The 26,737-nt window shown below is 41.3% G+C and overlaps 3 protein-coding genes across 6 annotated transcripts in view; 2 read left to right on the top strand and 1 right to left on the bottom strand.

Annotated features, from left to right (window-relative positions):
- Positions 1-4,369, top strand: part of atp8a1 (ATPase phospholipid transporting 8A1) — a 176,896-nt gene extending 172,527 nt beyond the window's left edge. For 2 of the 3 annotated variants that reach the window (XR_008572804.1, XR_008572803.1), the window contains one exon: positions 44-138. Coding sequence is in view for 1 of the 3 variants with exons in the window: in XM_054791080.1 (XP_054647055.1) it covers positions 44-141 (98 nt within the window). In the remaining 2 variants the exon portion in view is untranslated. Of the gene's footprint in view, positions 1-43 lie in introns of all 3 variants that reach the window. The other variant, XM_054791080.1, reaches the window with a different exon arrangement.
- Positions 3,803-13,943, bottom strand: shisa3 (shisa family member 3). The gene is made up of 2 exons (XM_054791086.1): positions 12,866-13,943; positions 3,803-6,709 (listed from the first exon to the last, which is right to left on the bottom strand). The coding sequence occupies exons 1-2, from the start codon at positions 13,134-13,136 to the stop codon at positions 6,171-6,173; spliced, it is 810 nt and encodes a 269-aa protein (XP_054647061.1). The 5' UTR covers positions 13,137-13,943; the 3' UTR covers positions 3,803-6,170.
- LOC129189450 (BEN domain-containing protein 4) lies at positions 13,500-26,715 on the top strand. 2 transcript variants are annotated; one of them, XM_054791085.1, is made up of 7 exons: positions 13,500-13,648; positions 15,265-15,900; positions 21,777-22,349; positions 22,667-22,758; positions 22,866-22,892; positions 23,522-23,762; positions 25,257-26,715. In XM_054791085.1, exons 2-7 carry the CDS (start codon positions 15,498-15,500, stop codon positions 25,487-25,489), a joined length of 1,569 nt encoding a protein of 522 aa, XP_054647060.1. In that variant the 5' UTR covers positions 13,500-13,648; positions 15,265-15,497; the 3' UTR covers positions 25,490-26,715. The 2 variants fall into 2 exon arrangements, with proteins under 2 accessions (XP_054647060.1, XP_054647058.1); XM_054791083.1 differs by having other exon boundaries at positions 13,529-13,648; positions 15,240-15,900.
- Positions 26,716-26,737: the final 22 nt, after the last annotated feature.

Raw genomic sequence — 26,737 nt, forward strand, 5'->3', positions numbered from 1 at the left:
TGTATGTCATCTAGATTTTAATACGTTTTGTCCCGTTCGGCAGACGGCTACGCCTTTTCCCAAGACGAGAACGGCGTGGTGTCCCAGTCGGAGGTGATCCGAGCGTACGACACCACCAAGCAGAGGAGCAGAGAGTGGTGAGCGCCCACCAATCAATCCGAAGCCACAAGTTCCACTGTTCTAGTGGTGTTCTTTTTTTTTTTTTTTGTATTTTTGGAAGGAGGATGACATTTTTGGACTCTTACTATGACCACAGACAGATAAGAATGGAATGACGTATTCTTTGAGAAAGGGAACAAATGAATTGTGCGCTTGTTTGACGAGCATGGTGGTTTCTTCGTCCTCACTCATCCCCCAAATTGAGCGAAGAGTTATTAACGGTTATTAGCGCTAAACCAAACACACTAGAAATCATTGTGGACGATTTAAATGCGAAACACTGGGGTGTAACGGTACGCCATAATCACAGTTTGGTATGTACCTTGGTTGTAGGTCACAATTTGGTTTATTTTTAGTATAGTTAAGGGAGTAAAATTTTAAAACATAAAACTGCTTAGCTTTAAAAATTAAATGTAACGTAAAGTAAGGAAAGTAACGGAAAAGTAAAGTACTCGGTTTATGTATTTCACCGGGAAGGCCACGTGTTCCCAAATTGGAGACTTTAACGACGGAAGAGGGTTTTCAAGCTCTGGCTTCTGCTTGGCGTTATTGCTAGACAAACACGGCTGCACCGTGCAGTGGCACCTTGGTTAGCCTCATTAATTACGTTCCAGAAGGTGCGACTCAAAACGAAACGTACTCTAACAGAATCAGTTGTTCCCATAAGAAATAATGTAAATCCAAGTAATCCTTTCCAGAAAGCCAAAAATGTTCATACAAAACACGTTTTTATAGTTTTGCAATTGTAGTTTTACATGCAGAAAACGAGTGAAAGGGATAATTGATACCTTCATCGAAGACCTGGTTGTTGACAAGGTGGCGATGAGGCAGCGAGGTCCACATGGACAACACCTTCGTGCTATTTGTTGAATGCTGGCACTTGCAACTTTCTTCGGCTCCATTTCGGGTTATTTTGCAGCCATGATGAAAAGAAAAGCAGAGACTTGTGGCGTAACCGTGTTAGTTAGCAACAAACTACAGAGCCACCCGCTAACGACTTCCGGTTCTGGTCTCCATTTTGTTAGCAAGCTAATAGGCTGCTAACAAGGACGTTTTGTGATTAAAAAAAATACATTAAGAACACAGTTGGACTCACTCACGCAGTGTATCAATAACACGACAAAACACGCACCATATTCTATGCTACATATTGGTGTGAATTTTCAACTTAAACCGGAAAAAATGTTAACCGGGGCATATGCTAACCAAGGTTCCTCTGTGTTTGTTTACAGAGTAGACCAGTGACTGTATCATGAAGCAGCCACACTTCCTGTCCTTCACTTAATGTGTCCTGTGTGGGAACTCTGTACGCCTCTGTACGATTACGAAATGTACCGTTCCACCCCTACGAAACACTGTTTTTAATGTGACGACTCATCCCCACATCAAAGAATAGAAAAGGTGGCGTCAGATTGCCAAAGAGCAGTCGTGTGTACAATCTCGTGAAGTACTCGTGAATTCGGAAAACTTGACCACCCGATCTCCTTGTTAGCAGACTTTTAAGTTACTTTATTTTTATTTTTTTTGCACTAAAGGAAGCGTGTCATGTGTAAAAGCCTTACATTTGCATCATGCCTTCATCCTCGCTTTTAGAAAAAACACATTTTTGTTCCTTTTTGAAGTAATGTAATAGATACTGTGCCTGGTTTTTAGTCTGGATTTGTTTTGGTCCGGTTTCCAGCTTTTGATGGATGATAGCATTCCACACATCCCTCCTGACTCCACAATCACAAAGGTGCCTACGTTTCCATCCCAGAGGAAAACAAGCTAGCGTAGGATGCACACGTACAAGGAAAAAACAAAAAAACAACAAAAAAAACAAGATTTCAGACAGTAGTGGTTGTGTTTCCCTAACAGTGGAGATTGGAATCCTTCCAACATAAGTGCCATTAGCTTACGAGAGAGAAGAAATACCCAGGAAACTCCAGTACGCCAGTATCGACGACAACCTATAGTTATTATTTTGTGGATTTGTATTTTTATATTTGGAGATGTACACACATTTTTGCATTTGACTGGCTTTGTAACCTTTGACCCCCGACCCAACCGCGCCCCTTCCCCCCCAGGACACGGCGCTTTCTTAAACATCTCTCAGTGGTTAATATTGTTACTGCTTGGTTTATTTCTAATTATTGTACTTAATACTTCATGTCTGTGCGATGGCTTTCTTCTCCCTATGGGAGATACGACTTCTGACTGTGTGCGTGTGTGCAGTGCGCGCGTGAGTGCATGTGCATGTGATGTACGTGTGTTTTTATGTGTGTGTCACTTCTGCTATGTTAACTTTTACTGTATGTACGCATTGCATGTCCGTCTTCTACGAAGCAATATTAGGGCAACACAGCAAAGAAAATAAATAGTAAAATAACCGGGGGGAAAAAATCAATGTTTCAGGAATCAAGTTGTTGAAAGAGAGAAAACGGGCGTAATGTTAGAGGAATAAAGTCGTAATCTTACAGAAAAAAACAGTAACACCTTGGGAGTAAAGTCATACTATTACAGGAAATATTTAATAATGTTAGGGGAATAAAATACGAGGAAAAAAAACAAGAATGTCATGTAACAAAAATGAAGTTGTACTGTTATGAGAAAAAAATCCCAATGTTATGGGAATAACCTCGTAATATGAAGTGAAAGTGATGTTACAAGTCCAAAGTTATATTGTCACAGCAATAAAGTCGTAATATTGTGATGAGAAAAAACTGGTAAAGTTACAGGAAAGTCGCAATGTTAGAAGAGTAAACTCGTAATGTTACGGTCACGTTTCGCAATGAAAACGTTTGTAGTGTTTAAAGTAAAAATAAAGAAATAAATACTACGACAGAAAGTTTGTAACGTTATGAGGTGAAATTTGTAACAACACCAGAATTAAAGTCAGAAGATTTTACGATTTCACGTTTCCGATGCTAAATTCAGACTTTTTACTCGAAACAACTTGATTCCGGCTTCATCCCGTGACATTTAGATTTTATTCTGTTAAAACGAGGAAATATTTTTTTCCCCACATACAGTGGTACCTCGGTTTTTGTTAATTCGTTCAAGAAGGTCAGAAAAAAAACAGCATGTACAAAAATCGTGGCAATTTTTCCTATAGGAAATAATGTAAAGCTGATAAATTCGTTCCAGACACCCAAAATATTATTAATAAAAAATACATTTTATAGACAATAATTATACTTTTATATGCAGACATTGAATGTATAATTCAATATAATAATTTATACCGTATATAATAATTTATATACGGTATATATAAATGACAAATAGATGGAACCTATGGTAAGAGATGGAATTCAATAGTGTTTTTCACCTTTATCAAATTGCTGGCACTCGCAACATTCGTTTGTTGCGTGCAATATTGTACGAAAACCCACACAAAAATTAGTGATGAAAACTTGGGCGTACGAAAACCGAAGTTGGACTGTAATACATTTAGTAAAATTACGACTTTATATTCCGACGTTATTTGCCTAAAATTATTATTTGAATATTCTAACTTTATTCTGTGATATTTATTCTATTTATTTATTGTCATATTTACAACTTTCTTTTTGTATTATTCATTTGTTCTTTTCAGTGTGGCCCTAACAGTCTTTGGTAGTCTTCTATGAGAGACTGGAAGTTGTTGACGTATTATCTCCTGGTGTGTTTTTTTTTTAATGTATGTATGTGTGTGTGTGTGTGTGTGTGTGTGTGTTTCAATGCTTGCTCATACTGGTCTACGTGCACGAGCCCAGGTCTAGCTATGGTGTCCTCCTGTGTGCTGATGCATGTTCCGCGTGGGCTCGTCGGAGCGTTTTTGGTAAATGTGTGACTTTACGATGCTCAGTTGGCTTGGAAGGGGAGATGCCGCTCCCGATGTAGCTTATTTTCTGTCGTTACTCTTACTGTCCGATTTTTGGGTTTCATGGCGTTTGTAACGGGACAGCTCTAACTGCTTTGAAGTTGTCAACTGTTGCTGAATGTGGACGTTGTTGTCGTCTTTTTTTTATTATTTTTTATTCTAAGTTGTGCGCTGCATGAGTGGATAACACAAACTTGTACCACTTCACTTTACAAAAGCAAACAAAAAAAAACATTTTTCTCTGCTCTTTTTTTGGGGGGCTTTCATGATTGTTCTGCATGTCGGGACTGCAAATGTATAAGTGTTGTCTTTTATTGTCCGCGGAGGACGACTGAAATAAACTTTACATTCATGGAGGAAACCAAATGTCCGACTTCTTCCGTCTTTGCCGTTTACGTAAGCGTGGCCGCGATGGTGACGGGCAGGATATTGGGAACTAAACAGGAAAGGGCGGACAGACGAGCGGTGGAGACATCAGATGCCGAGGGATAGCTTCTAAATATTTACGCTAGACTGGTAAACAACAAAGTAGTTTGGAAATTTCATGTTTCACTAAATACGTTTTTTATATTTTTTTTTTATTCGTTTAAAATTTTCCACTCTGAGAACCCTTTTCTGCATTCAGGTGAGCCTCAGTTGTTATTTCCTATTTAAATGTATTTCAAGCGTTCATCAAGCAAAAAAAGTCACATTGAAGAGCTTCCAGCATCCAGATAGGTACTGTAGATCTTTTTCTACTTGTTATCACAGTTACAGCAATAAGACCTTTTGTAATGAAACTGCAATTGATTAGGTGTAAACCATTCAATTTAATCACAGTTCATTTGATAATTCATTTTTCCCCAGTGTTGTCCCATGTCAGTGCAACGTCCACAAAGGCATGTTTGGATGAGTTTGCTGTGGAGGAAGCCCACTAAACACTAACATTGCTAAAGATGTGTTTAAGAAAAACAATTCTGGTTTGATGATTGAAAAAGCCCAACAAAATTACACAATGATGCAAAATAACAGCATTTTCTCATACTTTTTTTTCACAATAATACAACTTTCTTTCAGAAATGACTTTTCATGTAAAGACAGAAAATAATCATGCAACTTTTATTTAAATGTACAGTAACATTACAATTTTACTTAATATTTTCACATTTTCTGACTTAATGGTCTAGAGTTACAACTATTGTTGTAATATTTAAATTAATGTACTTAATTTTGGTCAAATTATGACTTTCACATACAAAAATAGGATTTTAATCTCATATAATTCTGACTTATTTATCGTTATATTCTGACTTAACTATGATAAAATTTAGATGTTTTTTTTTCTTGAAATAAAATTTAATTCTCATGTAACTTGATTATTTATTCATCAAATTATTTGCTTTATTTCTCTTGACGATTCCGACATTATTTTTGTGATATAGCTACTACTTTATACTCGGAACTTTACGAGTTTTTTCTCATAACTTGGAAGTACTGGAAGAGTGGAAGCTGCTGCAGCTGCAATGGAGGCAGGACCAACTCATCTATTTTCACTACCTTGAGGTTTAATGCCGGATGTCCCAATACTTTTGCTCATTTGGTGTATGAGGGAAAATGTATGACCCACCATTTCCTTCTTGAGGATAACAAAATGAGTGATTCCTCACGCAAAAAGAGGCAGCCAAGATATTTGGTAGAGGTCATGAGAAAGGTGTATTTTGCAAGAAAAGCAGAAGATGATACAAACTGACAAGAATAGACAAGAGCTGCAGGCGGAATGTGACAAATGCTGACAATCAAGGTTGCTACGACGGCAACGCGTCAAGGGAAGACGGTCCGGCGTTGATTCCCGGCTCTGTTTCACAGTCGGGTAAGCAATGGCGCCGCACACACAAGAGGAGTCCTTTTTTCCAGTCGCTACCTGTTGATGCAACCTAAGCCTCCACCGACAGGCCCGTTGAGCACTGACAATGACAGATCTCAGCGCCGCATTCCTGCTGTGAAGTCTGCTGAGAGGTGGGAGCCTCCGCTTTGGTCTACTGATAAACCAAAAACATCTTTCAGATGTCCTTAGGATTGTCAAAAATAGAATCCCCTGGTTCCGGAATGTCTTGTAGAAAGTGTCGTTTCTGTACATATTATACAAAAGTGCGTAGAAGTCCTCCAAACAGATCCCCGTCCAACACTGTCAACTTTGCCCAAAGTCGGCAAATCCTTTAGCAGAAGCAAAGGGGTCTGGCTGCAAGGGGAAGAAGTACTGCTGGGGCAGCAGGAAGCCGGTGCCCTGAGGGGGGTGTGAGGGAGTGTGGCCGGAGGGTAGGGCATGAGGAGATGCGTAAGGGGGCGGCAGCGGTGGCGGAGGCAAAGTCTGATGCGTCTGTGTAGGAGTAGAAGCCGGAGAGGAGATGGCGGCCGACACCAGGCAACCGTGCTGCTGCTGCTGCCCGCCGATGGAGAACCGCCTCATGGAGCTGCCACCCCCCGCCGAGCTGGAGCTGGTGGTGGCCGTGCTGGACTGCCTCGAAGGGGCGCGGATGCTGGGCGGCGCGGCGGTGAGGATCATGGGGATGGTTTCTCCCTGACAGCTGCGCAGCGAGAAGCGGATGGGCTGCTGGGTGGGCTGCTTGGGACGCAAGCAGGTGCAGCAGTAGACGGCCACCAGAGAGCCCACCACCACGAAGGCCACGAACATGCTGCCCACCATGAGGAAGGGCATGTAGACAGGCTCTGAAAGGGAACACACTTGTCAACTGAGTGAACAGATTCAGGCCTTGGACATGTGCAAATCAAAATCAGGTAAGAACATGATATGTAAACAGATACAATACAAAAACCTTGTATTTGCACCGATCCATTACGTTACGTATACCCATAATATCCCTTTACCCCCTCCAAAAAAAACAACTGTGGAAAATCGAAATTACCGCAAAATCTTGTCATTGCTGACAAAACTAAACAGTATTTAAGGTTTAATTTTTGTACCACCGTGTAGTTCTTCATTTGTTTCGTTCACTAAATCCACGTTTGCACCAAACAGCTTGGTATGTATTTTTTGTCGCTTTCATTATACATTGTCCCAGCGGTGCGAATGTTTCATACCTTTTCGTTCAAGTGCCGGTCGCAGTGGTATACACTTTGGTATGCTTCTGTAGGACACACTGATTGGTTGAAAGAGGACTGTCACTTCCGTGTTACAGACTGATAACAAATTCTGTACATTGTGTTGGAATTAAAATGGATGTAGGAGTGACAAAAAACAACATTTTAAAACAACAGCCAGCTGAAGTTGCTGCCAACTAGAGAACCACCGAGCAGATGATAACTAATTTTCCACCCAACTCGGAAAAGGCGAAGTCAATCGCAACTTTTATTGCGAATGATAATGGAAGTCAATTAATCTGTTTCATGTTTATTTTAATTGTAGATCATTAATAAAATACGCTTTGTTTACTATCACACAGTGGGTAAAAATAAACAATACATATAAAAAAAATATACATGAAAAAACCCGCAAACGATCACAAAAAAAGATGCATCGATAATCATTTTATCATCGCATCGCAGGCCTCTGCATCAAATCGTGAGGTGGCCAGAAATTCCCACCCCAAATTCATACCTATGAAGAACTTAGAACATTAGCCGTAGAAAACCCACACACGGGGAGAACATGCAAACTCCACACAGGGATGCCAAACGGACATTTGAACCCTGATCTTCTCGATCTCCTGACTGTGTGTTGCCAACATGCTAATCACCAGGCCACCGTGCGGTCCGTTATCGTGAGCCATGTATCGTAAATCGTATCGTATGATGAAGTACCCTGAGATACCCAGCCCTAATTAAAAGTCATATCTTAAGTCAGATAATTTTAGAGTATTAAAAAAGCCGTAGTTTTATGAAAATAAAATAGCATTATATTGAGGAACAAATGTCATAATTATGGAAAGAACTTAGCAGGAATAAAGTCGGAACATAATGTGAGTGTGAATGGTTGTTTGTCTATATGGCCCCTGCGATTGGCTGGCGACCAGTCCAGGGTGTACCCCGGCTCTCGCCCGAAAAGTCAGCTGGGATAGGCTCCAGCATACCCCCGCTACCCTAGTGAGGATAAGTGCCATCGAAAATGGATGAATGGGCTCACAATAACAATAATAGCTTGATAGGGTGAAACAAAACAAAAAAAAAATAGTTTCATATTTTATTTTTCAGCCTTCCTGCAGCCAAGATAGGCTCCACCTTATCTGTGAACCTACTGAGAACAATATAGTTATATACTGTATATATCATTCCCTCATAATAATGATTTCATGCTCGTAAAATCACAGCTTTGCTTGTTATAATCTGAAATTATCACAGTAAAATTTATATTTGTGAATATTCCAACTTTAGGATTAGCATTGAATTACGACCTTTTGTTTGTAGTAATACGACTCTTTGCACCACTGTAGTTGTGAACAAGATTCCTCCAGTAAAGCCTCGTTTCCATCAAAGGTTCGGTTCAATTTGGGAAGCATTTTTTGCCGTTTACATTATAAAGTATGATTTATTCTTACCGTTTTATAGTCGACAGAACTGGCAATTTTGTTATGGAATGGCAACAAAATGTAACCTGTTGTGTCGTAATTAAATAAAAGGGTTTTTGCTGTACTTTTCTTGATGGAAGAAAACAACAAAAAGTTCATTTTTAAAACAGCAGAGAGAGCATTCAAAGACACGAAGCGTTTGTTGCAAATGTAAACACTGATACCGGATATCGGTCACTTCAATGTGGACAGTCAAAACAATCGACATTCAATCGTAAATGTGAGCTACAGGGCTGTTTCAACGCAAAATAACGTACACATTTTATGGACCGAAATCTCAAAAAACCTCAGATGTCATGAAATAGTCAATGTATTTGCCTGGTTAGTGGAACGTTGTAGGCATATTCCCCCATGCCAAAGCCAGGAATACTATTTCATGTGTTACCAATCAATTCTATGTATTCCTCCACAGGTACACATTCTAGCAGGGAACAACACAAACAGTTCAGGTTACACTCCACCGAGTGTGTGCACTCCTCGGGAGGAAATCGCTTGAGTGTTTATTTATTTTTTCAGGGAATTAAAAAAAAGAAGAAGAAGGAAATTGTGTGAGGTCAACTCCACACGCCTGTGGCCGGCCGACCCCGCTGGCTGGCTGATCCATTTTGGGGAAATTTGAAATGGATAAAGCTCTCAAGTGGACCACTGTTAACTTTTCACAAGCGACAATGACTTCATGCTACACGTTGAAATGTTTCAAGGAAGTCAAAGGCATGACTTCACAGTGAGAGAGCTGTGCCTAATTATACATTCTTATTATGTCATCTCACTGAAAGCCTGCTTTTTTCATGCAACTGAATGTGGGGTGCTATCGGGTGAAAGCTGGTTAAGCGCTTGAATTCTGTGTTTTTCTGTGTTATTTATCACCCGATGTGTTAAACTCACATAACAACTGATAGAGAAACTTCTGTCGGGAAACTCATGACCTCATGAATTGTATTTGTACATAAAATGTGTCACTTAAGAAGAAACAGTGATCTTCAAGAAGACACCACTTTTAGTTTGCCCTGCTGTAAGTCATAAAATGTTCACTATCATCTTTTTCGATTTTGTTTATCAATGCGTTTATTCAATGTACACTGATATTATTTCATATTATTCTGGAGGGGCGTTTTAATGCAGCGGGGTGTCATCAAGTAATACTCCCATTGGTGGCGACAACACTCTGTAGTGCAACTTGAAACCCGTAGTCGTAGAAGACCGACAACATTCGTTAGTCTGCAAGTTGCCTGTGCCATCCCGTCTCTTGCTGAGCCTTAATTATTAGGGGTGGCATGGACATTAAAACACGATGGGAAGAAAAACTGTCTCACAATAATAAATAAATTCATCACACAATAAATAAAAATTAACTTGATAATTTTGCCGGCATCCACAGATTGCCGTGTGCATGCGTGTCTGTTTTCCTCGTCTCTTGTCTCCAAACAGGAGGCAGGCGGTTTCACTCTGTGCATTGGTTCAGTACCTGGATGCTTCATAGAACAACAGCGGACAGGGTGAGACCTCTTGTCAGTCATTCGCTTTGTCTCGGTGAGGGGAGGCGGAGCCGCAAGCGTACGCACACAGGAAAAGAGTGGAGCTTTGTAAGGAGCAGTGCAAGGTAACATAGTCGAAGTTAGGAGGGGAAAAAGATGCTTGTAAAGCCAAATGCCACATCCCGCATGTGGGCATATAAATAATGAGCAAGGTGAACCCATCAACACGAATGAGCCAGTATGCCCAATTTATTCCAAAGTAGACGCAACATAAAAGGCAACAAAACAAACTTGTCCACCTCAAACATATCCGCCCCACCCAGTTTTCCCATCTGGGAAAAAAAAACTACACATTGAGATGCAAGGCCTTTGTCCCGGCAGTCAACACTCAGTGAGCTGTTTAGTCGGCAAATAAATACAAACGAAACAGCACAAAATTGTGTGCGTTCACAGAAAGTCATGGCAAAATAAATGCTGCTCTTTATTACAGTTTAAAAGCCAGCATTTCAAGAAATGCTGCAAATGTTAGACAGTACGAATTGCCTGTGAGAAAATTCATGTCACAAATGGCAATTCCACTTTACAGAGTGAGATGACATGTTAAAGTAAATACTGCATTATTATGATATTATTATTCATTATCATAACAGTGGTTTGTTTGGTCTTAAAACATGTTGACAATAATATCGTCAACGTGTGGGACAGTAAACATTTCAAAATGCACTTGCATTGTTGTGTGATGCGGTTAAATAAAAGTTTGTCCAGTCATATTTTTTCATTGTACTTTTCGTGACACACTTACTTATTATACAGTGTATCAACTGCGCTGAACACTCAGCCGACAGTCCAGGCTTTTAGTCGTGTGGTCAGCGCCCTCGCCTCCCATTATGAAGGTACGGTGTTCAAGCCCCGGTGCGGGCAGTGCGAAACAGGGCGGGTTACATGTGCATCTTAGTTATGTATTCAGTCGTCATATTCTGAGGTGTTCGAAATTGCCATTTTAAATCGCTAATGCTAATCGCTAGTGTATCAGCTAACCAATATTATCGACTGATATTGGCATAAAAATGTGACTTGGTTCATACCGATATCGTTTCTCTCTGCAGGCGGAATGATATTGGCGCGCTAATGATGACATTGCATTCCACACAACAATAAGCTTGCTAGCTCAATATGTCTTCCGTATGGAATTAGAGTTGCTCTTATCGCGGTTTTTCAAAAATGAATTCATAAATGATTGCTGTTTCGTGGTTGACTATAGCGTATTGTTAGTCAAAAAATACTGAAAGACAAAGGCATATGTACCATTACATCAGTAATGTTCCATTATCGAGACATGACATTAGATTACCGTCACACTGCATGGGGTCAGCAATGGCACGTCTGACATGATGGAGTGAAAATAAGTTATCTTCCCATTCAGGGTGGAAGTGGTAAGTTTTTGTCTTCTTTGTCCTTCTTCCCCACTCCGTTTTAAACCCTTCCTTAAGTTTAGACTGCAGTAAATAAATTCAAGGCCAACCAGTTAGCTTGCTAGCTTGCTAATGTTTGAAATCATGGCCGTCTCTTGTGTCCCTGCAGTGATCCCATAGCCTGCGCATTACAGCTGAGCAATGTGGTGTAAACAAAGAATATTCGGCGTGTAAAGGTGACTACAAGGGTGTTATTTCATGTCTACAGGGCTCTAATAATGTTAAAGGTTATATTTATGAACAGGTTTTCTATCCTCTAACTACAAAAATATTCAATTTATTTATATTCATATTATATTCATAATTTCCCCATTTTACGTTGTTCCTACATGGATGTTTGTGCCACATGGAAATGTGCAGCTTGTGTTGTTGCCAGCGTTTTTAAATTGGATTCTTATTTTTGAATGTATTGTCTTACTTGCTGATAGTAAATCAGCTTATTTTAGTTGACTGTTGGTCAGGATGATTTTTAATGACTATTTTGTTGCAACAATGTTTAAAATAAATGTAGTACTTTTTCTATAACTTACATTGCAATTTGCAGTATTTGTCTTATTTAACAGCATTTATTTGAAAAATGCATCTAGTGGCATCGCAGTAAAGGAAGCGTAATGTGTTCATTCATTACACAGGATGTCACCTGACATTAGTTCGAGGGAAGAGCTGCTGCGCATACTGTATTGATATCGGTCGATATTTGTAGAGGTAATGAAGTGCTGGAACATAACTGTATATCGGTAAAAAGCCACTATGGAACATCTCTAGTTAAAAGTACACTTTTTCTGTCTAAATGAGACAAATCCTCTCTTAAAATCAGACAGTGTGGAAAAAATGTAGTGTTTTTGTTTCATTTACAGTGTCACGTATTACATTTCGGCTGAAAGAAACAAATGTTATAAACTTAAAATGATGTTAAATATTGATCATAAAAAGTCACCAAAAACTTCTTCAGGTTATGTATTCTGAAACGAGACCAAGTGTAGACACTAAAATGCTTCAAGGTGTTTGTTTTAGTGTGAATCATCACCTAATTTATTTAATTTAAGATGAAAAAGTGCACGTGCTGTGACCACATTAGGCAATTCCTGCCGTCAGTCAAACGACATGACAACATTTCGGTCCTAAAATACTAAATAGTGTTTTTGCTTCATACATCATGTAAAAACTTGAGTTGGAAACCTGAAACTAATTAAATTTACATAAATAAAGTGTGTCTCCTGTTTTTTTGTTTTGTTTTGTTGTTGTTGTTGGTTACATTTACGCATTATGTCATGATGCCTAATATATAAATGCATGTTTATTGACGCAGAACGAGGACCCCCCCACCATCTAGAGAGAAGACACTGGACCTACGTGCAGCATACTCAGTGTTGTCCACGGGCCGGTCGTTGGTGCAGCCGTCCTGCTCCAGGCGAGCGTCCGCGGCAGCGCAGCAGTAGCGCAGCGAGCATGAGCCGCAGCATACGGTGGCGTCGGACGTGTCAAAGTCCTCCGGGCACTGGAAACCGTCGTGGTAGTTGCCGTTACCGTCCAGCCAGCCGTGGCAGTACTCCCCCTGGGCGTCAGAGATCCGCAAGTTCCAAGTTACGTATCCGAGCAGGAGGCAGCTGAGCAGGCGAACCATCCCGGCGGGGAAGGAAGAAGAGGGTGGTGATAATGATGGTGGGGATCCGAGTAAGGGGCAAACTAGATCCACTTAAGTCATCTTGACTACATCCAAAAACGGGTCAGTGAACCCAGCACAGACTCCTTTTAGCCAATTTAGTGTCACTTTAGAAATGATTTAACTTTGTCTTTTTCTTCCATGAAAGCAACCTGAGGTTTTTCCATTTGCTTTTCTCTTCATCGTCAGTCTTGTGTCAATGTCTCTCTTTCTGCGTGGACTTCCTCCCGCGGAGCTCCACCGCTATGTGCGCTCAAGTCGGGCGCCCTGCTCGCTCCATAGTTGGAGCGTGTGGTGACGTCACTGCGAGAGCGCGCGCGCGAGAGCAGAGCAATCAGTCGCGCGCGGTTGCGTACTAAAGGAGAGGAGAGCTGTTCATGCTAGGCTAAAGATAACGCTAGCATGCCAAGTTTAAACCCAGGGAAATGTTGGAGGAAAGTAGTCTCTTCGAATACTTCATTTGACTTAATAAGGTGTGTTTTTATTAATATGTCAGCATGAACTTAGACGTGACGTTTTTAAGTTAGACACACGAGCCCCTTACCATTAGGCACGCCAGGCTAATGTAGCGCAATCCAAGATAGCTCTTTAATATTGTTTCTCAATGTTTGATCCCACTGTCAAAGAGCTAGAGGGTATACGGCGAAGCGAGTTTAGTGGGTTAGCGAGCTGTGTTGATTTGAAAGCCGGACTTACGTGTTCAGCAGCTCTCTTTTAAAGCAGCTCTGTCACCATGGTAACTTCGGCTAAACTCAAAACCTGGTCGGGACATAGCTTAGAATCAGCTATGAAAGTGCCACTGTTTCACAGTTTAACTAATTCGGAGATGGCGTCACCATTTATTGAGAACCTATGAGGTTCCCGAAGGGACATGGACAAAAAAAGAACATAAGATAGATATGCTCACATGAGCACCAGGAATAAAATACAATATGAAATATTAATAATTAGGCCAACATTAGCAGACGGAAATGTCACTGCAGTCCTTGCGTGAGTACTCACGTCAACACTGCCATCTAGTGGCCACAATGAGATACAACAAGAAGACATACAGCAAAGAGTTTAAAAAATATATGTTTTTGCTCCAGTTTATTTATTTTTTAAATGGATAAATGTTAAAGTGCCAACGTTGTGCAATGTTGCCCCCTTGCACGTGAATGCGCACTTAGCACACATGATGTGTCTTTTTTGATTATCACCTTGACTATTCAATTTAGCATGAAAACCTGTGCTGGGAACCTGAAAAGTTAAAGAGGACTTTATTGAAGACACATGTTAAGTTGATACATTTGGTGCCATTTGGATGAAGTCGTAGAGCAAAAACTACACTAAATGTAAAGCTTTTTGAAGGGAAATAGGTTCCCGTCTCATTTTTGTTTTACTTTATTTGGAATATTTTTGGCAATGTGTCGGCTTTAACTTAGATGAGACATTTTTTATTTAGAGTTACTAGCCTTAACATCAAGTACACCTGGCTAACACGCATTTATCAAGCTTTTTGCCCGCTCAACGATAATGCTCGTTTCTGATCGACACTGTCAAAGGAGGTAGTCGTCTAACAGTAGAAGTAGTTTGCAGTGTGGAAAAACATTTTTCTTACTTTTCTTTTCTTTTACTTTTTTCTTTCTTTTCTTTTTTATTTTTCTTACATCTGCATATAGACATATTTCTCACTATTTTCCCTGTTTCATACCCTTATAGTTTTTTGTTTACTGCCTATAGAGACCATTGACTTCTCGTTTAGTGTAGGTTTTTACAAGTAACAGGCAAAACAGGTCTTAGTATTATCCAACAGCGGTTTCTTAGTCTATGTGTGTACATATGTGTGGATATGGCGCCCCCTTGTGGTACAAGTAACTTTTGCTGTCAGTCCATCCAGCTGGATGCCGATTTCGATAAACCCGAAAAATAGTGTGTGTTTGAGCAATATTAAATGCACTTAGGAGTGTTTATATTTGAACCTTAGCTTTTCTTATGCAAACACATTCAAGGATAGCTGAGAGTATATTATGCGAAATTTGCATTTTTGCATTTAATTTTGCATTTTTCTTTTTTTCACAACAGCTTTACAGCACTGTTTTGTCTACAGGGATGTGGACTACAAAGAAGGCAAGTCCCGAATGTCCCCCGCGCCCCCCGGACCAGTCTCAACATCGACTCTCCCGCCTGGGGATTGGCGAGAGGCGTTATGTCAGTAAATATTAGCCTCATCACCCTCCCTCCTCTTCTCGGTGTGTACCAGGGGAACCGATCCAGACAGTGACGGATCGATCAATCGCACCAGTCCTTACCTGCACCCACCTGGCTGCCTGGAAGGAAGGGATGGAGGGTGAGATGCAGCCCGCGGACGAAGGCCCCTCCGCCCCTAAAATGAGACGCGGTGTCCCCGCCAGGAGCCTCCACAGCAAGCTACCGGCAGACAAGTCGCGCCTCGACCGCTCCGCCGTAATGGAGCCTCCGCTGTTCTGTGACGGTCGTCAGTTCATCATACATCCCGGGCCGTCTCACCCTTTCCAGACACAGCACTACCATCGCCAGAGGTTCTCCGGCGAGACTAGGCCCAGCTGCGGGATCCCGTCATCCACCTCAGCGGTGGTGGCAGCAGCGGGTGGCGCCGCTCTGGATGCCCAGCAGAGACGCGCCATCAGCGGCATAGCCGAGTGCAGATTGTCCCCTGGACGTCTGAAGCAGGAGTCTCCAGACTGCACGTTTGGTATCAGCTCAGGTAGGTTTACAACTTCAGGTTCAGGTGCATGGCAACCACTTCCACTTTATTGTGCTTTATGTACATTGTCATAAAAACGTGTTATGTTGTCACATATACAATATAAAGAGGTGCATATTTTGCCTTTCTTGGCAGACATCACCATCAATAGTGCATCCAATTCAATGCAGTGAACTAAAAGGAATGATATAAGCAGCATCTATTTTATACGCACTCCCAAGGCGTCATGTTTTGTTTCATTTCTCCATTTTTTTCTCGTTAGCTGTGATTGATGTGCAGCTGTAATGAGAACAGCCATGATTGGATCTCCAGTGGGCAAAATGGCATGGGACTGAACTGACTACACATGCATTTTTTATATTTATACGTGTGTGTGTGTGTGTGTGTGTGTGCGTGCGCGTACCCCTAATATTCTCCCGTTGAAAGACAATGTTCCTGCTTGTCCCCCCCTCAGGCTGCTGTTCACAGGGGTTGAAGGGGTGGGGAGGCTGTGTGCCCAGGAAGGATGGGAGGGCGCGTCTAAGGCAGACCAACCCTGAGATGAAAGCAATGAATCTAATCCCCGCTGTTGCAAAATTAAACATGAGACATCTCATCCTCTAATCAGTTTTTAATCTCTTTATCACACTTGGCAGCTCACCGCTGCTTTATTGTTGCTTTGCAGCAGTGGTGCAGAGTTCAGTGTGATCTCAGGTAGTGTAATAATAAACCTGTAGACGTGTGTGACGAGCAGTAGCTCAAAGATGGGAAAAAACATGCGAGCCAAACTGGGATTTCGAAAACAATGCTCACAAGAAACGGATCAAACTGTCGCCATCATAACATCTTTATTAACTTAACATTCAAAACTGTCATACACTAGTAAAACAAAGTTAACCACTGTTTGTATTAAACGCTAATGGTTTAATCTTATAAAAATGGAGAGGGTTGCACATAGCATCAGTGCTGTGTGCAAGTCTCAAGTGGCAAACTACAAGACAGCGAGGGGCATTCATATAGAGCAGTGATTGTCAAATGATGGGTCGCGAGTCTTTGCTTGGACCAAATGCATCTTGCGATGTTGTCGTTGCTATTCGCTTGCTACGCTGCTGCGAGGTGCGTGCCATGTTTATTGGCAGCTTTGTCAAGCTTGAGCGGGAGGGGAGGGACATCAAGTTGGGTCTTAATGGGCAATCCGTCCGAGACACAGCACTATCACTATCTGCTGAAGAAGAGCGCGCCATGAAGAGAGAGATGGCGTCTCACTACTTGCAACTGATGTTGTGCTGCAAACAGTCCCTTTTTAAATATGAGATATTTGAGAAGTTTGAGTTGAAAAATGTCTGCAATTTGGCTCCCCGCTTGTCATTGAGGGGTGACGGTGGTCATTGAAACCCACTGAGAAAGACGGTAGAGAGAGCGCATGACTGCCTTCACAGTTGACGCTTGGAGCAGAGTAATAAAATGAAGGAAATAGTAGAGTCATTCTAACCTACTACCTTGTTTCTCATGGGAATGATCCGTTTTCGTGAGTCTTAAACAGCAAACAGCAAGACAAATGACACGTCCAACATATAGCATGTTACATTCAAATTAAACATGATTACATGAAACAGTAAAAAACTAACTGGTACTTTAATGACCAAGGCATAATATGCGTTGAAGATGTTCCTCACGCATTCCACATTCTTATCATCTTAACCCGGGCAGCATACAGAAAAACTTAAGGATACATTTTGTCCATTAAAGATGCTAATAGAAATCCAATGGAGGTCAATATTTGCTAATCTATTTGAACAAAACACTGAAAGCTTAGCTTTGTGTCCTAGGCGACAACGCGAATTGGTGTAATATCTAATATATCTCATTAATAATGAATTCATTGTATTTGTGGACTATGCCCAGGGCCAATAAATAACGAGCTGCGAGCTGAAAGTGGCCCACAGGCCACACTTTGCACACCCCGATCTTAACTTTTACACATTTGTTTAATATACACAGTGGGGCAAAAAAGTATTTAGCCAGCCACCAATTGCGCACATTCTCCCACTTAAAAGATGAGCGAGGTCTCCATTTTTCATCATAGGTGTACCTCAACTACGAGAGACAAAATGAGAAAAAAAAATCCAGAAAATCACATTGTCTGATTTTTAAAGAATTTATTTGCAGATTATGGTGGAAAATAAGTATTTGGTCACCTACAAACAAGCAAGAAACCTCAAACTTGAATATTTAGGGAAGTGAAAGTGAGGTTTTGGCTTTTGTTGAGAATATCTCTGTGTGCACAACTATTAGGTAACTATTATTAGGCAATTCAAAGAAAAGCAAAATTATTCCCATCTCACTACGATATTTTCATTTTTTTAAAGTCAGAATGATAAACAAACAGCACAAACTTTACAAATAAATATTTCTAACATTTCCAAAAATAAATCAGTGACCAATATAGCCACCCTTCTTTGCAATAACAAGCCAAAGCCTCCCAGACACTGTTCAGAGAGGTGTACCTTTTTTCTTCACTGTAAATCTTACGTTTAAGAGCCCACAAGTACTCAATAGGGTTTAGGTCAGGTGAGCAAGGAGGTCATGTCATTATTTTTAGGACCGTTACTAGCTAGCCACGCAGTGGAGTACTTGGATTCATGAGATGGAGCATTGTCCTGCATAAAAAAAATCATGCTCTTCTTGAAAGATGCACACTTTTTTCTGTACCACTGTGTGAAAAAAGGCCCAACAAGCTCATCTTTTAATACTTCCATCCCTTACCAGTACCCCACCTCCACCTTGCTGGTGTCTGAGTTGGAGTGGAGCTCTCTGCCCATTGCTGATGCAGCCACAGACCCATCCTTCTTGTCCATCAAGAGTCACTCTCATCTCATCAGTCCATAAAACTTTTGAAAAATCTGCCTTCAGATATTTCTTGGCCAAGTCAAAGCCTTTCAACTTGTGTGTCTTGTTCAGTGGTGGTCGGGTTTCAGCCTTTCTTACCTTGGTCATGTCTCTGAGCACCCAACACCATGTACCGTACTTTTGTACACTCCAGGCAGATTCCAGTTCTGGAATATGACAGCACTGGAGCAGAATGGGTTTCTGGAAACTTCACGTTTGATTTTGCTCAAATATTTGGCAGTTAATTTGCATGTTTTTCTCTCCACCCTTTCCTTGTCACCCTTTTGTGCACTTGCAACAAAACATTTAATGGTTCTGCGGTCACGTCCTAATATATTGGCAATTTCAAGACTGCTGTGGTCCCCAACCCCCGGGCCGTTGGTCATTTGGTACCGGGCCGCACAGAAAGAAAAAATCATTTCCATTATTTCATTTTTTTTACATTTTATTTTGAAAAGTGGCCGGATTCTCTCTGTTACATCCGTCTCACTTGACGCATGTCCATTGTGCGTGTGCTAACTTTATCTCATGCCGCACAGATAGACTACTACTGTATTTTTTACCATTTTTCTTTCACCTCATATTTGGTGTCAAATGCTGATACTATGTGGGAATGCATAAAGGTAAGTTTTGATGACTTATTGAGTGCTAATGTGCACATTTGTCTCAAGTTAATTCATGCTAACGTACTGCCTTTTATTCCAAAATCATGCAGGTTAATTGGAGACTCTAAATTGTCTATAGGTATGAATGTGAGCGTGAATGATTGTTTGTCTATATTTGCCCTGCACCAATCCGGGGTGTACCCTGCCTCTTGCCCAAAGTCAGCTGGGATAGGCTCCACGACCCTAATTAGGATAAGCAGCAGAGAAAATGCATGGTTGCATCCCTATGAAAGATGTTTTACAGTTCTTGACTTCTGCTAAATCTGTTTTCTGGCCCATTTTGCCAGAGGGAAAGAAGCCGCCTAATAATTGTGCACACCTAATAAAGGGTGTTGATCCCCTAAAGCAGGGGTGTCAAACTCGTGCCATGGAGGGCCGAGACACTGCAGGTTTTCTTTCCAGCCAGTCACTAAAGCAGGTGATTTTAATGATCAACACCTTCAGTTTGAGGGAAGGAGCTCATCAATTAAATCACCTGCTGAAGAAACTGGTTGGAGAGAAAACCTGCAGCGTCTTGGCCCTCCAAGACACGAGTTTGACACATGTGCCCTAAAGCCACACACTCCCTCAGTACACACATGCACATCACCTGGTATGCTTAAACCCAATAGGCATTTAAGTTTATTCAGGTTGGGGTTGGAAAATATGCATAAAAATGACAATATGGTTAAAATACTGACTTGCCTAATAATTGTGCACACAGTGTATATCAGTGTTTCCCATACATTCATACACACACACCCCCCGCTACCGCTTGTTGTGTAGCAGACAAAGCAGCAAAAAGTCAAAGAAAAAGCAAAACAGATTCCCAAAGATAATGATTTGTTGCTCACTTAATTGAGATGCTTACAGAAAAATATGTTGGTTACGTTGTCAAATTGTACAACCACTGTGGTACTCAAATTTCAAGGCTCCACTGTATCAATTCACAGAAGGTATACAGAAAAGAAATGATCTTAAATGGTCCACCAAAATGACATTTTCTGAACAAGAAGAATGCACAACTCATCCTCTTCACTGATGTTCCCTTGACTGGAAATAAACGAAGGCAGAAGGCATTAATACAAAGAAAAAATGCCCTTCTCGAAGTGTTGCGATTCAAACAAATGGGCCTCATAAATTCTCCACTGCCGAGCGCATTGGTTTTAATGACATTTTATGAGGCTACTCAGCTCACTGTGCTACACAAGAGAGGGGAGAAAGGCGGGGTTGCAGGGTGGATGATATCAGCCACATCACCACGAGTGCACAGAGACAGCAAGCCCGTATTATTAATAAATGTGACACATCTGTGGCAGACTGATAGACACATCTGAATGATTATGGGCAGCACGCTTGGACTAAAAGGAATACTATTAAATACTATGCTTAGAAAGAAAATAATCATTCATCATTTTTTGATTGCTTACATCTCAGATTGGTTCCTCATTACACCTCTGAAACACAATAATGAATACTCTTAAATTAATATCTCTATTTGAGGTTGTTGGAGATGAAATTCTCCACAACCTCCTAAAGGTCAAAGTACCACTTTGGAAAATGAATTAAGCCAATTTCACCTCCCCCTTGCGTGCTCTTTAATCTCCAGTTATGAGAAGGAAGAAAGACCTTCACAACAAATTATATTGGTTTTCAAATGTATTGAAGAATAAGTCAGACATAATCATTGAAAGATAAATCAGACATAATCATTGAAAAATAAGTCAGACAGGATAGTTTCCGCAGTCTACAGGTACCTGGACCCCGTTTCATTTCACCTGTACCCATCTCCTGGCTGAAAATGAGAGGGCGCTCCCCGCCGATTGTCCCATACTCATGTTTACACTTGTTTGCTCAGACCATTGGCGCCAGTCCCTTCAAAGATAACTTTTTCCTGAATTCCTTGACGAAGCTTGTGACGCCAGATGATAGCCGGCTCCTTCGCTGACGATAAGACTTACTGTAGTTATTGACATAAACAAAACATTCTTTTCCTCGGCCTATGTCAAGGTAGTTTTGTCTACATTCTGGCTGTTTAACCTTTGACACACTTAAACAGATTTTCACCTACTCTGCTAATTATTTAATAAAGCATGATTTCTATAAACTACTTGTAATCATTCACTAAGTTATTAGACTAATTGATTAAACAGTTATATCTACACTGTACTTATTTTAAAACGCTCAACAGTAATTCAATCAATAGACATCAAGCAAACAGTTATTCTAAAATCTACTTGTAATAATTATTTACCCACTCAGTAAATTAATTATTTTTTCTACAAGATGCAATTTTTTATTTGTTTTAACACACCTGCCGATTAACTTAGCTGTTTTTTTTTGGGGGGGGGGGGGTTTGTGCAGAGAACCGTCTCATCTTAGACGCCTTCGCCAAGGAATGCAGTCGTGTCCTCAGCCTCCTCAACAACGGGCGGCTGCTGGAGCCATCGCCGTCTTCCCTGCCCTCAACCAACATCAAGCTGGAGGACGTGTCCATGGCCCATCGTTGCTCCACATTGAGCAAGTCCAAGCCTGAAGAAAGCTCCTCCTCCTCTTCCTCCACCGAGCCAGAAGAGGAGGCCCAACAAAGCCATCTGAACCAACAACAGACCTCTGCCGTTCTCCGCATCTTCACAGACTCCCTGCACAACTATCTGCTCTCAGGACAGCAGCAGCAACAGCAGGGCCGTCTGGTTGTGGGCATGGATGAGGAGCAGCAGTGCCACTTGGCGGAGCCCGTCTCTCCTCTAAGACGCACCCTGGGGGGATGGGGCTCCCCGACACCGTCCGACTCGTACGGACACCCTTCTTCCACACTGCCCGAAGAGGAAGACGAGGAGGAGAGCTGCTGCCCACGTTGTCTGGAGCTGGAGCAGGAGGTGTTGTCGCTGCAGCAGGAGAATGAGGAGCTTCGCAACAAGCTGGAGAATGTCCCAGGTGTGTTCATCAAAGAAACACTCGACTAGAAGTGATGAATGGAGATTCACAGTGTTTGGGCATTGTGTCATTATGTGTTAGTGTTTCTGCTCTCACTGGGCGGCAGTGGCTCAGGAGGTAGAGCAGGTCGTCCTAAAGGTTGGCGGTTTGATCCTCGCTCCCTCCACCCACAGTCATTGTTGTCATGTCCCTGGGCAAGACACTTCACCAACCTTGCTTCCAGTTTTGCCCACCCTGGTGTATGAATGTGAATGAAAATCAAATCCATAATATTATTGTTGTTGTTGTTGTTGTTATTTACGCCCATTTCTACACAGTTCCCTGTCAAGACGCTCTTGATTATTTCAAGAATGTTCTTGAGTTTCACAACCAGCTGATGCCACCGATACCAGAAGAGCAGCTCACAGAGGTAAGAAGAACACTTGAAAAGTCAGCCATAGCCGGAGAACCTACTGCATGTGTATTTCTGGTGGTGAAATTTGAGTGTTTAGCACTTAAAAATAAATGTCTTTGCAGGAAGAAGAGCAGCAGACGGCATTTGAGGTTCGTGGTTTTATTTTTATTCAGTGTAAATGAAGATGAGTAAAAACAAGTGTCTGAAATCCTTCCTTCCTTCTTGGATCAGGTATCAGCCTGACAATAAGAAACGAAGGATAGTAATAATATCTGAAATTGCTGAATTTTACCTCTTTTAACCTTAAAAATCAGCAGGATTCTTATGTAGGACAGAAACATAATGCCAGTTATCATTTGGGAGCTGCTATCGAAAGTTTGTCATTATCGTCCAGTTAAAAGTATGCAAATATCTCCATTTTGCTATTTTTTTATCATTTTTTGAAACACAAAAAATGCCAGGCTATATGCATTTTATTGGACAGCAACCATGACATAATTTGAGATTTAACATCAAGTATTTTGGCCATTGATGGTTGGTTAGTTCTGTCTTGGGCTAGTCCCTCCACTAGAACTACAGCTGGCGTCGTTTTTCCTGATTCTTCTCATTAACAATTATAGATAAACAATAAAAGCGCAACCTCATTGGTGAAGAAGTCAAGTGTGGTGCCTTGGCAACATTGATTAAATTGTCTGTAGATGGTGCTATAAACCCTGTAGGAGTCTCCAATGTGTACCACATGAGGTCTAAAATATTACGCTGTGTTTCCTCCCTGCAGGGAAGCAAGCAGCTGCTGGAGAACTACCCGCTCTTCATCACCAGCAAGCAGTGGGACGAGGCCGTCAACTCCTCCAAGAAGGACGGCAGGCGGCTCTTACGCTACCTGATCCGCTACGTCTTCACCACCGACGAACTAAAGTTCTCCTGCGGCCTCGGCAAAAGGAAGCGCTCGGTCCACTTGAGGGAGCCGGGGCTGGAGAGGCGACCGCTCAACCCCGTCAAAGTCAGCTGCCTCAGAGGTACCAATAGACTGGTTCTGTTTATAAGGCCGTTTTAGATAGCAGTTAGGCTTTGATGTTAGTAATAACCGTTGCTCACTCTCTATGGCTGTTAGTTTGGAAATGTGGACGTCTGTTAGTAAGCACTTTCAAACTTATTGCTCTATACACCTCCTCATGGGGTGACTTATTTTTTTCACATGACGTAAATCAGTGGTTCCCAAATTGTTTACAGTGGCGTACCCCTTCAGACATTTGACCTGAAGCCATATACCCGCTACTCCTGCACACTTAAAAAAGATACACCTTTTCTAATCTTCATTAACTTGATCACATTTTTTTTCACAAGGTTTACATGAGCACTGATAAATAGATAAGCGTTCATCCTACATGTCTTTCATTTCAGCCGGATGTTAGGATCCTTCCGTTTGAATGGGTTGAACTTGAGCTTCACTTTTGTCCACTTGCAATTGCTATGGCTATGATTTAAGTCTGCATATTAATTTGATGCCAAATTGAAAGTGGAAGGTTTAACAAAGATGATAAAGCAGTATGCAAAGTACAAAAATACATACAGCCAGTGATAAAGCCTCATTTTGGGGGGAATCCCCACTCTCTCATCCTGACACATACATACACTGACAGGCTTTCAGAGTGTGGGGGTTGGAACACCAATATGAATTAAATGTTCATGATTAAACACTCTTAATGCACAACATAATCATCAGACTTACCACCATGTGGTGTATTTGTCAGAAAATTAATAGCGCAGGCAACACAGTAGGGATTCAAGTCTTGACAAATTTTCACCCTTTTGTGTGCAGCGGTTCAGGAGTAGAAGATTTATACCATGTGGAGTCCTAATTTTTCCATAAGACTGTACTGTATATTGCCCAACACAGCAGAAACAGAACCACTGTTGTAATGTCAATAAGGAGCAAACTGCTCAGCCAGTATAAGTTCCGCTGTTGTAGAGTTGTAATTGTAAACATTACTGCAAGTGTAACACGCAGTTTCGCAGCAACAGTCAAAACTTTAAAGTGCAAGTAGAGGTAGATAAAGCTCCTGGATGTGGAGGACTCATAATACTTAAATTCTGCATCTTGTGCAGTTAATAAAAAAATACAGCAAAACACAGAAATACGTATAGTTGTGAAAAAATGAATAATGACACCCCATGGGGGTTTCAAAGCAAGAAAACCAAGCTAGTTTTGCTTTTAATGTTTATTTAATGTTTATCTCATTCCTGAACAGTGATGACTCAATTCAGTTCAAGTTTTTTTCCCCTTTGAGGCAGTTTTTCCTTGCCACCGTCACCAAAGTAGTTGCTTTTCTCTTATGTATGAGGCACGTTGTGCTAAACCTGCTCCATGTGTGACGTGCCTGGAGATAACTTCTGTTTTGAATTAACGTCATTTTTGTTATAAAGTTGCTTTTCAGGGCCAACATGCTAAACATACGACTGAACCAAATAAATGTTCTTTTGTTGCTCCCGGCTATATGTTTTCCCGTCAGAGTTCATCCGGATGCACTGTGCCTCCAACCCAGACTGGTGGATGCCTTCAGAGGAGCAGATCAATAAAGTTTTCAGCGATGCTGTCGGACACGCTCGGCAGGGCCGTGCCGTCGGCACGTTCCTGGGCGGCGGTGGCATTGGCGGCGGCGGCATCTACATGGACAGCTTTGATGGACACCTGTCGCAGGACGAGCTCTATATGAAAGGATGTCACAATGGCCAGTTAGACTGAAGGAGGCGAACAACAAGAGCATATGCGGTCACTTTACACTCTTTTACTGTCAGTGAATGAGATGCTTTTTATAACAGTTCCTCTGAGATTTCACTTGTTTTTAGAATTGCATGGTGGGCCAGATTGAATGCACTCATGGGCAGAACATTGTCCGTGTATCATAGGCCACCCCTGGTTGACACCAGGATAAAAACATTCCACCTGAGGTTATCACAAGCCTCTTTTTGTGTCAAATATGTAGCCTAAAAACACCTACAAAAATAATTTAATCCAGGTTAGACTTTCAAAAGGGTTTTGTGTCATGTTTAAATCCATTGTTATTGTTCAACTCTGTTAAAAAGTGGGACATTTGAGACTGTGACATGTCCTGACCATTAAACCCACAAAGCATCTCCATTACACAAAGTAACTTTAGAGTTTTTTCCCCCAGCATAAAATGTTATCCACCTCATCAAACGCTGTGATGAAGCACCTTTAAATGAGTGACCCCCGAAGAGGTACGTTTTTGTTACCTGTGCACTTTTGCATGAACAATACCCTTTGTCCTGTTTCTGCAGGTGATGCGTCCTCATTGGCCCTCTCTTGGCTCTTACAAGTAACTGACTGACTGCTGTGCTCAACTGTGCAGTTTCAACCAAAGCTTTATGACATCCCGCAAAAGGTCAATGATGTCTCCTAGATTTGTTTGAGGTATTTCATCTTTTTCCCCCCTAGGTGCTGCTGCCATACAACAATGCCTTAAATTTAATCTACAACTTCCACAGTGTCCGACTTAGCAGTGTTATACTATGTATGTCATTACAATGTTTGACAGCCCCAACTGTAGCACAGCACAGCATCTTTTATGTGCACTTTCCTCCTGCTATCAAGGAGATTTTCACTTCTTAGTCATTCTTTTTGGCCATTCTACATCTGAATGTACCATTAACCTCGTTAACAATGTTGTGTACTTAATGTGTAATATAAACCTATGTGCGAGTGTTCCAGTTTTTTTTTTTTTATTAAAAAAAAATCCAAGTAGAAAAGTGCCACTGGAAACTTAAAAAGGTTGCATTATGTTGTCGTGCTCTGAATGTGAACATTCTTTATGTGAACTATCACTCCTGTACCCTTTGAAATGGCTCTTATCGACACTGTGACAAGAAACAAAATAGATTTGATTTTTTACAAAATCAGTTTCACTTTATGTTTTATAATTGATTAATAAAGTTGTTAAGTAGCAAGGCCGTCAATCTATCAATCTCTACT

Source organism: Dunckerocampus dactyliophorus, chromosome 11, assembly GCF_027744805.1.
Source record: "Dunckerocampus dactyliophorus isolate RoL2022-P2 chromosome 11, RoL_Ddac_1.1, whole genome shotgun sequence".
Taxonomy (NCBI): Eukaryota; Metazoa; Chordata; class Actinopteri; order Syngnathiformes; family Syngnathidae; genus Dunckerocampus; species Dunckerocampus dactyliophorus.